The 13,099-nt window shown below is 45.8% G+C and overlaps 1 protein-coding gene across 1 annotated transcript; it reads right to left on the bottom strand.

The window, feature by feature from the left end:
• Positions 1–1,840: 1,840 nt before the first annotated feature.
• LOC117589348 (solute carrier organic anion transporter family member 74D) lies at positions 1,841–5,369 on the bottom strand. Its single transcript, XM_034281260.1, has 7 exons — positions 4,684–5,369; positions 4,392–4,621; positions 3,996–4,328; positions 2,787–3,658; positions 2,591–2,722; positions 2,215–2,534; positions 1,841–2,141 (listed from the first exon to the last, which is right to left on the bottom strand). The coding sequence occupies exons 1-7, from the start codon at positions 5,028–5,030 to the stop codon at positions 1,967–1,969; spliced, it is 2,409 nt and encodes an 802-aa protein (XP_034137151.1). The 5' UTR covers positions 5,031–5,369; the 3' UTR covers positions 1,841–1,966.
• Positions 5,370–13,099: the final 7,730 nt, after the last annotated feature.

The following is a 13,099-nucleotide window of genomic DNA, read 5'->3' as shown; positions in this document are numbered from 1 at the left end:
AGCATGAGCAGGCAGAATACCGCCAAAATAACGAGACCTACATTTCAGAATATCGGAAATATTTTGTTGATGAAAATGTAACTTGAAAAAGGATTGCGAATCTTTTACCAAAGCCTATCCATCGCGGTCGATGTCCCCGACCGGCGTAGTAAGCTAGGAAGGCCGATGAGAAAACTGTGCTTATATCATTTCCAACCGTAATGACTCCTGTGATCTTTGTGGGTATTCTGTAACGCTTTTCCAAAGTGGTGAGGGTTCCGTTAAAGTACGAGAAGGCTATGGACAGAAAGCAGCCAGCAATCCCATAGATAACCATGTATATGTTCTCACTAGCAAATCTGTTTTAGAATTCTTAATCGTAAGTAAGGCAGAACAAGACTAGAGATGAGATCGGATACCTTTGCAGGGTGGGACCTTTGAACCTCCAGAAACCACATGTAGTATCCGAAGTATCTTTTTGCTGCTCAGGCACTTTTTTGTCCTTCAGGAACTCTGAGGATTCTGTCTCTTCGCCAGCCATTTCGATCGCTCCCGTCGAACTAATCTTTTATACTGAACCAAAACTCAGACAGAGAGTGCCGTGTTGATTAAAAAGCTACCAGATAGCAAAATTATGGTGGACAGCTGAAATGGCAATTCATTTTATTTTTGTTTGTCCAAATTTTACAATGGCTATATACTCGCACGCTTGCGAACTCCGAACTGTAATTCTTTTCAAGCATGCACTTGCACATACTGTTAGTACTGCCATGTTCGAAGATAAGCAGTTGCCAGCTCTCTTTCTATACAAAGACTGTAAATTGTTGTGTGTTTTGTGGTAATCTTGTTTGGCCTATCTCAATTTTGACCGTATCATGACACTTTGCAAACATTTTTTACACTTTGGTAAGCTTTTATATTCTGTGTACCTGTCTTTATGCTTTTATTTTCTTTATTTCAGTCAAAACTAACGGCTCTTAACCTTATCGTTCTGCTTATCGTACGCCCATTTGGATTCGAATATTGTACACCGAACCGGACCTTCCTCAAGTATGTCTGCTAAAGCGAACAGTCGCTGCACAAATATTGAGCCTACTACAAACGCTTCCGCTGTCGGGGAATATACGAGCATGATGTTGTTTCGATCCTCTGGAATGCTATATCCGGCGTTCAATGGGGCCTTCGGCTATGCTAATTTAAATGTCTCTGAGCGAATAAATATATTTTAATACAAAAATCATCTAAAATTTAAGTGCCAGCCAAAGCAATGATAAAATGCTCAATTTTTATTGGTTTTTTAAAGAACTTACAGTTCAAAGAACGTACTAACTTTATTTTTAATTGTTTTGACGCTCTATGATTTTGTACTAGAGACATTTCAAAAAATATTTAAAAATAAATAGATTCATGGGAAAGTTTGGGAAGTTTTTTATTAAAGCGAAAGAAAGTTAAAATATCTAGGCACTACCACTTACCAGTGTTTTTGTATTGATTGATAATAATTATTGATAATAATGAGTACACCCGATAAAAGTGACCGAAACGATACCCATACCATACATGGTGTGCTTTTTATATTACTTATTTTCGACCAAGTCCCATTAATCGTGATGCCCTAAATGATATCTTTCAATTTAGTTTTTGCTGGAGAAGATTGTGCTAGAGCATCGACATCAACGCGGGGCCTGAACTATTGAAAGGGACGTAATCGAAATGACGACTCCAAGTTGAAAGTACGAAGAGAATATAAGAAAGACCAATCCGTTATAGGATTTACTTACATTTATTTTGTTAATTAAAACTAATTGAATTGTATTATCGAGAAATCTTGGATACCCTCATATACATATAACCCTCCTGATTTCACAGTTAGAATACACTTTATTAACATTATTATACAGGGCTCTTTGGAGAAATCACACGTGGATATAGACACCAAAAATATTCACTCACACAGCTTTTTCTTAAAGTAATGCAAAACTAAAATCTAGATCTCTGTATTCTTCTCATTGTTGGCCTCCTCTTCATGCTGGACAATCTGCATTTCGACCTCCTTGACCTCCTCGTCGAAGATTTTCAGATCCTTGGCATAATACCAAACACCCAGATCGAACACAGAACCAATGGCAATGAATACAGCAGCGGTAAAGTTCAGTGTATATCTGTAAAGTGCGAAAAATGTTAGCCATTTCGAGCCATTCAATTCCTTGAGAGGGGGGGGATGAGTTTCCTCACCTCATGGACAGCGGATCGTAGAGCCAGCAGTTGCCTTTGTTCGTGCAGGTTTTGCCCCAGACCAGGCACACCCGATCGAAGACCCAGCCAAAAAAGATGGGACTGGGAATGAAGGCCAGCATGGAGCACATGGTCATGCCAAAGCCCATGGCAGCCGTCTTATCCTTCTCGGGCACACAGCGCACGGACACGAGGAAATTGGATGCTCTGCCACTGGCTCCAATGAACTTCAGGCAGCACATCACCGCCAGGAACGACACGAACTGCGTCCAGCAGTTGACCGGACAGGATCCGGGCATTGCTTGTCCGCTTGCCAGACTCTGAATGGGAGAGGTAATTATTTAAGAGCCGTTAAAGAGATCCAAAAATTAGCTACCTCCAAGTGTGAGAGACTCGTGGTGTCCAGTGTGGCATTCTCAAGACTGAGGTCAAGGCTGGTAATCCTTTTGAACTGAGCTGTGGAGTTGCCCCATTCGTCTCCAGGAATGCAGGAGCAATCATAAAAGATCTGCAACGATTGAGAGATTTTGATTATTTACTGCTGGTTTGTAAGGTTTGTATCCTACGCTTACCTTTCTGCCATCCGAGTTGATTTGCTGACCCTTGCAGCCCGCGTGACAGGCGGAGATGTACGTCATGTTGTTCTCTCCGCACACGGGCGAGTACCGAACGTAGTCGCAGGAGCAGGCCGAGTTGCAGGTGGTCGCATTGCTGCCCAGCGAACTGTCGTGGATGTTGACAATCACCGAGCTCTCGTTGCCGGGGCATCCGATGAAGGCGTAGGCCAGGATGCCCGCCATCGTGAGGAAGCCACAGACCACGTTCCAGGCAGCCATGTAGCGGGCCCTTGGCTTATAGCGGGATATGATGAACCCAGATAGCAGCACCCCAACGGCAGAGAATGCGAGGGCCACGGTGCCAGTGACCATGGAGGATGTGGCTGCCGATTGCCTGTACTGCACCTCGATGTACTTCGGTGTGAAGATCCAGTAGGGAGTGTAGCCCACCAGGTAGAAAATGCTCGACAGCGTGTTGCACATGTACGTCTTGTTGGTGGTCAGGCGCCTGAAGGTCTTCAGCATATCCTGGAACGAGGCTTTCGGCTCGACGGGGGACATCTGGTCCAGTTCGGCAGTCAGCGGCTCCTTCTCCGTGCTCTCCTTATTCTTCAGCGATAGCCGCTCCTTCTCGCGCCTCCGACTCTCCTCCACCTTGCGACGGGCCAACGCTCGCGGCAGCTCTTTTGGGAACATCGAAAGAAAGACCCCGGAGAAGGACAGCAAACCGCCCATTACCAGCCAGCCCAGCCACCAGGCTCCCAGCCAGCGGGGATCCTTGTTATTGATCACCGGATGCAACTGTGGGGCGATGTACAGCCGCAGGCAAAAGGAGGCCAGGGCATATCCGATGGCGGGACCCAGCATGCGCAGGAAATACGAGAGACCTTGGGGGAGTACAAGATAAGACAAGTAGCTATTAATGCTAGTCGATAACTCTGACAAGGAAACACGAATCATCTTCTTGAGATTCTTCTCGAATCTAGATCCACATTGTATGTGGGTATTTTGATAGACTGTTGATCCTGACATTTGATAGTGTGAACAACTAATCAGCACCACACCCACTCGTTGTATTTTCCCCACTTATCTGAGAGCACACAATAGATCAAGGCAGGTGAGAGATACTAAGAGATGTGCGAGATTAACCACTAGGCTGGCCTGAGGGCTTTTATGGCCTTGCGTCGGCTCGGTTTGAACTGGTTTGCTGTGTGCTGTACTCACTCAACAGTGCCGGAGTCTTGGACTTCTTCGTGTTGTCGTCCATGTAAGACACACCGAGAGTATAGTACAGGGATCCGCCTATGCCCGATATGAACTGCGCCACAAACAGGAGCAGTTGGGGCGCAAAGTTGCCCTCGCCACCCTCGCACTCTGGTCCGCCCCCATTCAGGCGGCAGAGTGTCTTCGAGCGCTGCTCCTCGATGGCCTCCATGGTGGCGTTCTCATCGGGCATGCCCCCGAACTCCGAGGTAAGGGCCAGGGCGTCCTCGCCGGGGCCGTACAGGAAGTGTGGTGTGGTGGTCAGCACGCAGAACAAGACAATAGTCAGGAGACCTGGAGGAGTGGGCGATTAGCTGGAATTCAATCTAAAAGAATCGACTTGCATGCTGCACTTACCGAATCCTATCCAGCGGGGCCGATGTCCCTTGCCCGCATAGTAGGCGAGGACGGCGGAGACCAGGGTCTGGCTGATGTCATTGCCAACCGAAATGATGCCGGTGTTCTTCGAGGGGATCTTGAAGCGCTTCTCGATCGTTGTGATGGTGCCATTGAAGTAGGCATACGTCATCGAGAAGACGCAACCCACGATGCCGTAGAGGAGAACGTACGCCGTCTGGTTGGCAAATCTGGGGATTGGGGAAGAGAATGAGCTGGGAATACTCCAGGGAATGTGCAGGAATTCACCCACCGCTGGTAAAACTGGCCCTTGAATATCCAGAAGCCGCACGTCACACTCTTCTCCAGCGGCGACTCGTTCAGCAGTCGGTTGATCTCTTCGGTCATGAGACGGTCGTGCTCTGATTTCTGTTTTTTCTTTTTCTTAGATTTGGACGGTTTGGGCGTCGTCTTGTCCTCTTCGTCCTCGCCAACAGGCACTTTGGATTTTGCGTGCTTGGTGCCGTTGTCCAGTAGCCTGGCCTCCACATCAGCCTCATCGTTCGCCCGCTCACGTGGTGAATCTGTTGAGTTGCTCTCCAATTCATGCTCCTCCTCCTCCTCCGGCTCCACACTGTGCGGATTCTCGCCCTGCACCATCTTAATTAACTGTCTGAAGCCCTCGGCTGCGTCTTCACTGAGTCTCGATCTCGATCTCGATCTCGATTTCGATCTTGCTTGGCACGTGGGCCGCTTCCGCTTTTGGATACTGAACGCACACACTCATGCACACGTTTGGACTGGGGACTGTAGTTGTGTAATTGTCCACAGTTGTTCTTAATTTTCGCCAGATCTTTCGCTGGCAATTAGAAAAATGAGAACCGGGTACGAGAGAACAACCTGATGCGTGGCAGTACGCGAACGAAGTGACATGATCTGCTGGGGCAGCGCTGATCTTAACTGGATCTACAGTCGGACGAGTCCCGTGCGGTTTTCCGTGTCCGGGCTCTCTGACGTTCCGGCTATCTCTTGTCCCGTAGCTGTCTATCGCCAGATCTCGGTAGATGCCGCCGCTATACGTACGTCGTATACTGTTGTCGAATAAAATATTATCTCAAACCGAGCTATCACTGCTCCATGGGCTCTAATCTTTGATAATTTTCGAGACATGAGCGCATCCAGCGTCCTCCCCTTTCATTGCTACTGCTCCTGCTGCTTCTGCTTCTGCTTCTGCTTCGGTTGATGCCTGAAAAATTTACAATTTGTTTGCGAGTTTCATATTAAAAGTAGACATAAAATGGACTGCCAAAGTCTAAGATAAGCTCCCGACGAGACGGACAAGGCGGAAAAGTGATAGCGGGTGGGCAAACGGGCGGCTGCTGCTGTGTACCCACCCCATCTCTAGCTCCGTAGGAGAGAGCGCATTGATGAACACGTCAATGCGCTCCGCTACAGATCGGACCCCCCGAAAGAGAGTTGGGTAAACATTTGAGCCTTTAGATAGATGGTACATTCGCCTCATCATTGTTTTAGTTTCGGCTTAAAACTGGCTATCAATGCTGATGTCTTGTTATCACTATGGCAATGACTATTTTTGTGTAGTTTATGTATACGAAGTACGTTTAGTTCTCAGAAGCGAATCCCGCTTTATTTTATTTTGTTCATTATTTTCATTCTCCATTCTCATCCCATTCTCATCCCACCGAATGAGAAGCGGAGACTTAGAGACTCAATCTCAGCATGAGTTCTATTATTTAATATGTGCCTCTCGTTTGTGTGTGTGTGTGTGTGTGTGTGTGTTTGTGGCTTATGTACCGCCACAATTCACTTAGCATATTTAAATTTATGCGCAGCTTATCACTTGAACTTTATCTTGATTGTGTGTGGTTGCCGTTCTTGATAAATATTTAAATGGGGAGGGAATCTTCTTCGCTTTTTTGCATGTTTGGTTTCAGTATCTGCTTTTCCGACATTTTCTCGAAACCATTTCGGCAAAGAATTTGAGATTCATTTGCACTTGAATCACTTACAACAGTAATGTATTTTGATTGGTTTTATTTGTGGACTCGTGGACGGCGCGGATCACACGTAGTAAGAACCCAACGCAAACAAGATCGTAAACGAACTAAACTAATCTAAATGTGGCACGTTGTGAATGCTCGGCTCGAATTACTCACTCATCTCAGGAAGATGATCACTCTCATTCTCATTCTCATTGCCATCCCCATCCACATCCCCATGCTTATTCTCATCTACGTAGATATATTTCCATCTCTAGACTCTCGTCTTGGCTTCTGGGAGCCGAGCCTTCACTCGGTCTCGGTCTTGGGCTCTCGGGATTCTCTCATTGTGTTTTTGTGACTGTGTCACTGACACCAATTCCGAGTCAGAGTCAGAGTCCGAGTAGCCATGCCATCCACTAAGGTAGCTTGTACACATATCAAAGCTAATGAGCTGCTCTACTAAATTGGATACTCACGAATGTGAGTGAATGTGAACGTGAATCTGAATCTGAAGAGCAGCAGAATTAAGAGAAAAGGCTGACTAAAAGACTCTTTCAAACAAAGCCGAAAGGATTGTTGACTGTATGGAAGAGTATTTATGGTGTGCCAACTGAAACCTCCTAATCAATAAGGAAGTTTCAGCTAAACAGTTTCCAATTTGTGGCTAGCAAATGTCGAATGAGATTGTGGGGCTACCTTTGGGGTCTGCGGTTATCAATCAACACCCTCTGCCTGTGGTAGGTATCGAGTTTCGTGAGAAAGTTTAGCTCTCTCCGTCCTAGATCGTAAACGATAAGCTTCCCCAGCAAAAGCTGTCTTCTTTCCATCAGAATTGAATTCAAATTGTAATTACAAGCGACCACATATGTAGCGCCAGCAGGGGGAGTACAAGTACTCACAGTCGAGCTGTTGGGCTTAAAAATAATCCAGAGACATCTCCACGGAATATGCATATGGGTGAGTACTCTCGTGTGACATCATATGTTCCGGCAGGGCAATAAAAATCAAAGGCCTCATTTTATGATATCAATTGAGCGGCAATAAAATGGCAGCCAGTCATGGCATGTTTCTTATTATTATTATTATTTTGTATTATTATTTTCCATTTTCGCAAACACCAGCTGCAGGGAAAGGAGCAAAAGCAGGAACAAATGTGGTGGGTAGGGGATTTCCATATAGCATACAGCAATTGCAGCACATGATACACCATGAGGGCTCAGCATAAATAACAGCAAATAAGAGCCAGAGAGCCAGAGACACAATGTGGCATCTTTATCTTTGTTTTTCTTGTTGTGTGGCGCTGTGTTGGCCTGCACCCTCGCCCGTAAGTATTCTGTGCGGAAAAGCGCGGGGAGAATCGCACACCACCCACACTCTGTGCTGGGCTGGGCTGGGCTGGGCTGGGCTGGGCTGCTGGGCTTCTTTATGTCGGCGGCACGCGTTTGGTTCGGTTTGCGATTTTATTTCCGGGCAAAACGTATGCAAATGATGCGCGTTCTTCTCCGTTTCCTTCCCCTTATCGCTGTGGTACACATACACAACGCCAGCGGAAAATGAGGAAGCTGCAAGCGTTGACAATAAATAATAACCTCGTTCTTGTTCTTGTTCTTGTTCTTTTGGCAAATCAAGTGAATCGCCATGAATTATAGACGAATGCAAAACTTGCTTATCGGCTGAACAGCCAACAGGATATGGACTGAAGGAGTCTTCGTATATCTCTGACTCGTAGTCGTAGTCTCGAGGTTCTGGCTCTTAACTTAAAGGCAAGATGAATGCTGAGACGGCTTACCAACGCCACAGCGAACAGATTCCCAGGCAGAGTCGCAACGAAGTTGTAACTTCCGCCGCACAGAGTGTCGCAGGGGGTGGCGGGAGAGACGTGCCAACTAAACCGCTTAAGCACTCAATTTGCGCGTGAAAAGGAACTTGACACCCACACACAACGCATACGCATACCCATGCACAGAGAGATACAGATACAGAGCGACACATGTGTGTGGGCAACCGCATAGGCCCAAGGCCTCAGCTTTGCTCTCCCCTCTGTCCTGCACGGCAACCGCGGCACATGTCAGCACTTTGTTGTGATTTCCGTTTCCTGTCGCTGTCGCTACATCCTTACAATCACCCCATCCAGCCTTTTACCCCCTTCACGCGAATGGGAATGGGAGTGGAAATGTGTGCGAGTGAGTGAGTGTTTATTGATATTGTTGTCTTCCTTGCTTTCCCACATAACGGCATTTAACATACGTTTCAGTATCACTGGCCATACCCTCACAGAGCGAAAGGGTTGCTGGGCCTCAGTCAATCCTTTGACGATTTGCTTGAATGGAATTGTATTAAGGAAATTCTCCTTAATCTGTGAATTCTTTCTTCAAATCATTTTTGTGAAAGAGTATCTGTAATTCGTTACATTGTCCATGCAAGAATGAATCCTTTGTTCTGTGTTCGTTTAACCCTTGATAGCCGTAAATGTATTTATTTGCGAGTTGCCCTCTGACACCGCACACCCCTCACACTGGGATATGTGTACCCCAGCCGCTGGCAAGGTTGCGTGTGTGTCAAATTAGGGTTAAATGCTCTTCCTCCTCTCTCCTCGTCACCCATCTCGACTCACACCCCCTGGCATCCTGTCTTCTTAGCTAATTTGTTGTTTTTCCTGCACATTTTTTGTGTCTTGATTTTGTTGCGGAACACTTTTTGGCAGCTTAGGAGTTTTGAATGCTATGCCCGACTGCTTCTGGCCTTAAGTAGGTCTTAAGTCTTCATTTGTCTACTCCGGCTCCTGGCACCACCACCAGAGCTCCTCCTGCAACTTGGCTGTCCTAAGAGTAAGCGCTTAATATGCCGACCGCATGAAAAACCCACAATTTTCCAGGCCAATTTTTGCTGTCAATTTAAGTTGTAATTAACAGACCGACGACTCCCCGCACCTAGTCCCTTTCCGGCGAATACTGGTCGAAAACCTCCCAAAAAAATAGAAAAGACGAAAAGAATATGGAGAGTCCGTCCTGTGAAGTGTTTAGAGAGAGAGAGAGAGATAGCACAGCATATGGCATGCAGCTCACGTGCGCTCATTACGCATTTGATAAATTTAGCATGAATCGAAGGGAGGGGAGTTGGTGGTGGTTGCAGGAGACAAGGTGTATTCACCCACCCCCACCCCACAGCAGAAGACTCTTCAGCAAATGTCAAAATAGACAATGCACAGATTACCTGAATTACTCCGGTAACGCGGGCAAAAGGATCTGGGGAAGGACAAAGGCTAGAGAGGAATTGAATCCATTCACTTTCGGCACATAATTAATCAAAAAATAGAAGGCCCAAAGGCATCTCCGGATTTGCTCCGGCCATTAAATGGGCCGGGCGGCCACTGGGCGTGCATAATGAGCTCGACTGCCAAAAGGATTAAGGCCTCCGAGGACTGCAGGACGATTGGCCCAACATTTTTAATGTTCTCCTTATGCGCTGCGGGTCGCCGCTCTTCGCTCTTCGCTTTCCATTTGCCATTCTCATTGTTCCCTCAGATTCAGACTCAGCCTCATCGTCCTCCTCCTATGTCGTACTCCTTCGGACGCTTTCCTCCTCTCCCATCCACCATTCACAATTTTTAATTCCTTTGCTTTTTATATTTTGATTCCTTTTTTCCGCCGTGGTTGTTGTTGCATCTTACGCCACTTTACCGAAAGCCGCTCTGAAAAATAAGCTTAGAAATGGAAAACAAACCACTGCCTCCTCTCCTTCCAGACCACTTCACCTCTTTGTCCATACCCACACTTACATACATACACATCTCCTTCTATGTTTTTTTCTGATTTTAATTCTTGCTTTTTCCGCTTTCTCAATTAGAGAGCAGACCCTTCAGTTCCTGCCGTTGCTCTGCAGTGGATGTGGAATTGCCGTTTCCCTTCTTGAGATACCGGGCTTAACCGGACGCAAATACCCATTATTCTGATTTTTCCGAGCCGAGGCCCGTGACCACTTAAGTATGCTAAGCCTACAGCTTAATCTGGCTCTTGGGTTTGACCTCTTTTGATCACGCTTTGTCCTCGTTTTTATTTTTTGTTTTTAATTGTGTTTGATATAATATATCTTACGTTCCTCCACTTTTTTTTTGTCGGGCAATTGTTGCCAAGGATATGTCCCAATTCGGGTTAGCTCCCTTCAAGTTGTGGCTAAGAAAATGTCCCTTGAATGTGTGGATTTTCCAGAGCGATCGCTTATAGTCCATTCTAAAATAACAAGCATGAAAAAAAGCAATTTCAGAAACTTAATTTTTCAGCGATTATGTTTGTAAACATTTCCCAACCCAACGCAAACCAAACCCAAACACCATTCCCCTGAATTCCACAATCTGTGTCCAATGACGAACCCCAAGGACGGGCGAGGTCTCTTTATCATCAACAAACATATCAGCCAGCCCACCCCACCACAGCATTTCCTGCGACAACCCCTCACTGGTATCAAATATGAATTTATTTTCCATGCTTTTCATCCCATTTCTCTTGTGTTGTTTCTGGGCTCTTTTCTTCGTATTTTAAGTCCTTGCAAAGTGACCCTTTTAATTTTCTTTCGCTTCGTCGCATTGTTGCCACTTAATGTATCTGTATCCCTGCAACCACTCCTGCTCCCGCAGCGTTTTTCCGGCATTTCCCTTGCCCCTTGTCATTCTGTTAATATATTCATGGGTCGCATTTTTTGCGGTTTGACACGCTTGTTCTGTTCCGATTCCATGATATGATCTGGGTGCGACTTGGAGTGGGGTTGGTGTCTGGTTTGTCTGATTGAATGGTTTAAGGTGTCTACGGCAAAGTTCAGTTTCCCATTTTCCATCGCATCTCATTCCATTGCCCATTTGACGTTTGCCGCTCTGCATCCAACTTTCTTAATTGCATTCATTTGTGCAGAAAGTATCTTTGGCATCGAGTGTCTTTTTCTGCCAACTTGTTTTATTTTGCATCGATGAAACTTCTGAGAACTTTGCGTATTAATTTCATTAAAATGTTGCTACCAAATGATGATTGGAGCCTCGAAGCAGCCCGAGGCGGGGATCTTTTACAACAGAAATAAAAACAAAACTGAAACTGTTTCCACATTTCTTATCGTTTGGGGAGGAGGTCCAAGCAGATACATAATTCAACTATTGAGCACTCTGACTAAATTAGTTGGAAAATTACATTGTACTGGAGATTTTCTACTCAACTGTACTCTCCGATGGTGCTAGGAGGGGCTGGGCCAGGAGCAGGAGCAGGAGCAGGAGCTGGAGCAGCGCCACCAGCCGAATACAAATACCGCCACTGAATCCCGGAATGGCTTCCGGTTGAGAGAGCTGCCAGCCACGGGGATATATGGAAGGCATTAAACGTTTTCTAATTAAGTGGTCCACAGCGCCGCAGTGTCCTTCCACTGTCGCGGACATTTTATTATTGTTTTGGGCCAGGATAATGATTGTTTCTTGGACGGGGATGGCAGTGGAAAGACCAACGATGCGTTTCTTTTTCGATTTGTAATACCCGCAGAAAAAGGGTAAAAATTGTAAATGGAAATGCCGACTCCGCACTCCGGAGCCCGGACTGGTGTCAGTGGCGGGACTTATTGGATTAGAGGAATACTGCGGCGGCTGTCCCCTGTTTTAAGCATGGTCCAATGGTCGAAAAAGTCTGGGGTAGCAGCCGGGAATCCGAAGGAAACCGAATACTTTTAATGACGGGATTTTACACAACTTGGGATTCATTTCTCCACCCCTCGCCAGCTTACGTGATTCCCAATTTCGTTTCATTAAAGAAGCAACAAAAAATAAAGAAAATTTGAAAGACTGAAAGACGCGATTATCGTTGTTCGTGCTTTCCTTTGCACAAATTTCATGTTCTCTCTCTCTCTCTCTCTCTTTCTCTCTCTTCTGCCCCCACTCTCTGGGGCGACGACCCAAAGTTATTGAATATTCCGTTTTGTGTTTGTTTAATTACCATTTTTTTTTTCTTTGACAAATGCATCTCAATGTCTCGTCTCCTTTGTGTTTGCCTGTGATTTTTTTTTTGTAATATGCCCATTTAATTTTTGTGCAAGTTTTGCTTTGATGTTTAAACTTTTTCTTTTTAATTTCCAAGCAGTCCGCGTGTTCTTTTTTTTTTACTATTTACACACGAATTCTTATCGTGGGACAAGGGAAATAAGCCTACTTTCTGTTTAATTAGCATTGCCCAGGCGAGTGCTCCTAATTCCCCACTGATTGATGCCAAAAAATGTCGCTCATTGGAGCTCTAATGAAGAGCACAGACGGAGAATACTCAGCTACACGTTTTAGCTAATTTATCTGCCCTGAAAATGTATGCATCGGACATCACACTTCTTCACAGGACTCTTAACTAATTTTAATTAAATTCAAATTCACCCGAGTGTGAACTAAACAAGAAATCACTTAATACCAACAATTACATAAACAATTGAGTCAGACTTACCCGCACTCAGTCCTGCCAGAGTCCGAGTCAGACTCATGGGCAACACTTAAAGCCGGGAGAAGTAACGATTATGCTGGTGGCACAAACAAAAAGAGTATGTATCCAACGGGGGCAACTTCTTGCTGCCGGCCAAGCAGGGGAAGGAGTCACTGCGGGCCAACAACAACACGGAGCTCTCTAAATGCCAATTTGTTGACTTGTTTGGCATTTGATACTTGATACGCTTAGGCGGGGGGCTGGGATCTTCCTCCGGACAGAGCTCACATGCGGG

The sequence above is a fragment of the Drosophila guanche genome, unplaced genomic scaffold (genome assembly GCF_900245975.1).
Source record: "Drosophila guanche unplaced genomic scaffold, DGUA_6, whole genome shotgun sequence".
In the NCBI taxonomy this organism is placed as follows: domain Eukaryota; kingdom Metazoa; phylum Arthropoda; class Insecta; order Diptera; family Drosophilidae; genus Drosophila; species Drosophila guanche.
The sequence above is the reverse complement of the archived record's forward strand: the minus strand, read 5'-3'. Positions and strand labels throughout refer to the sequence as shown.